General features: G+C 40.2%; 1 protein-coding gene across 1 annotated transcript in view; it reads left to right on the top strand.

Moving 5' to 3' along the window:
• Positions 1 to 594, top strand: part of LOC119589243 — a gene marked incomplete in the record, with an annotated part of 3,020 nt that overhangs the window by 497 nt on the left and 1,929 nt on the right. Inside the window, 2 exon segments of the mRNA XM_037937856.1 lie at positions 128 to 280; positions 400 to 548. Of these exon segments, the coding sequence (XP_037793784.1) occupies positions 128 to 280; positions 400 to 548 (302 nt within the window).

The following is a 594-nucleotide window of genomic DNA, read 5'->3' as shown; positions in this document are numbered from 1 at the left end:
TAATGTGACTTTGCCTAGCTTGATATTTCACAGACAAATAGATCAGTATAAGAGGAACTTTTTCATATATATTTTGTAATTTTTTAAACAATATTGTTTTTTCTTTTTCTCTTGGGTGTGATCACAGATTCAGGTGTATGTGTACCATGCTTTGATGCACAGAAACTCCCGTGAAAGACTCTCGGAAGATCCCCCAACACAAGAAGCAGCCCTTGAGCTAATCAGGAAGAAGATTGCTCAGGAAAATTCCCGCAATCTCAGGTCTACTTTGACAAAGGAGGTATGAATAGTTTGCACCATGGTTCCTGTTGCCTTGAAATTGAGATTGTGATATGATTTCTTTTTCTTGCATGCATTACGTAATAGTGTGATAAGTGCAATGAAATGATCTCTTGTCAGACCGAGGAGTACACAGTGCAGAAGTGGCGAAAGATATACATGGAAGCCCACAGCCCTTTGGTGATGCCAATGACACGGCAGGAAGTTGTGGATTCTGCTCAAGCCAGGGGAGTTCAAGTTACATTAGAAAACTTCAGTAACACATACAGGTAGGAGAGACTGCAGATGATCTCATATTTCAACTTCGGTCTTGGT

This window comes from Penaeus monodon, chromosome 25 (genome assembly GCF_015228065.2).
Source record: "Penaeus monodon isolate SGIC_2016 chromosome 25, NSTDA_Pmon_1, whole genome shotgun sequence".
In the NCBI taxonomy this organism is placed as follows: domain Eukaryota; kingdom Metazoa; phylum Arthropoda; class Malacostraca; order Decapoda; family Penaeidae; genus Penaeus; species Penaeus monodon.
The sequence above is the reverse complement of the archived record's forward strand: the minus strand, read 5'-3'. Positions and strand labels throughout refer to the sequence as shown.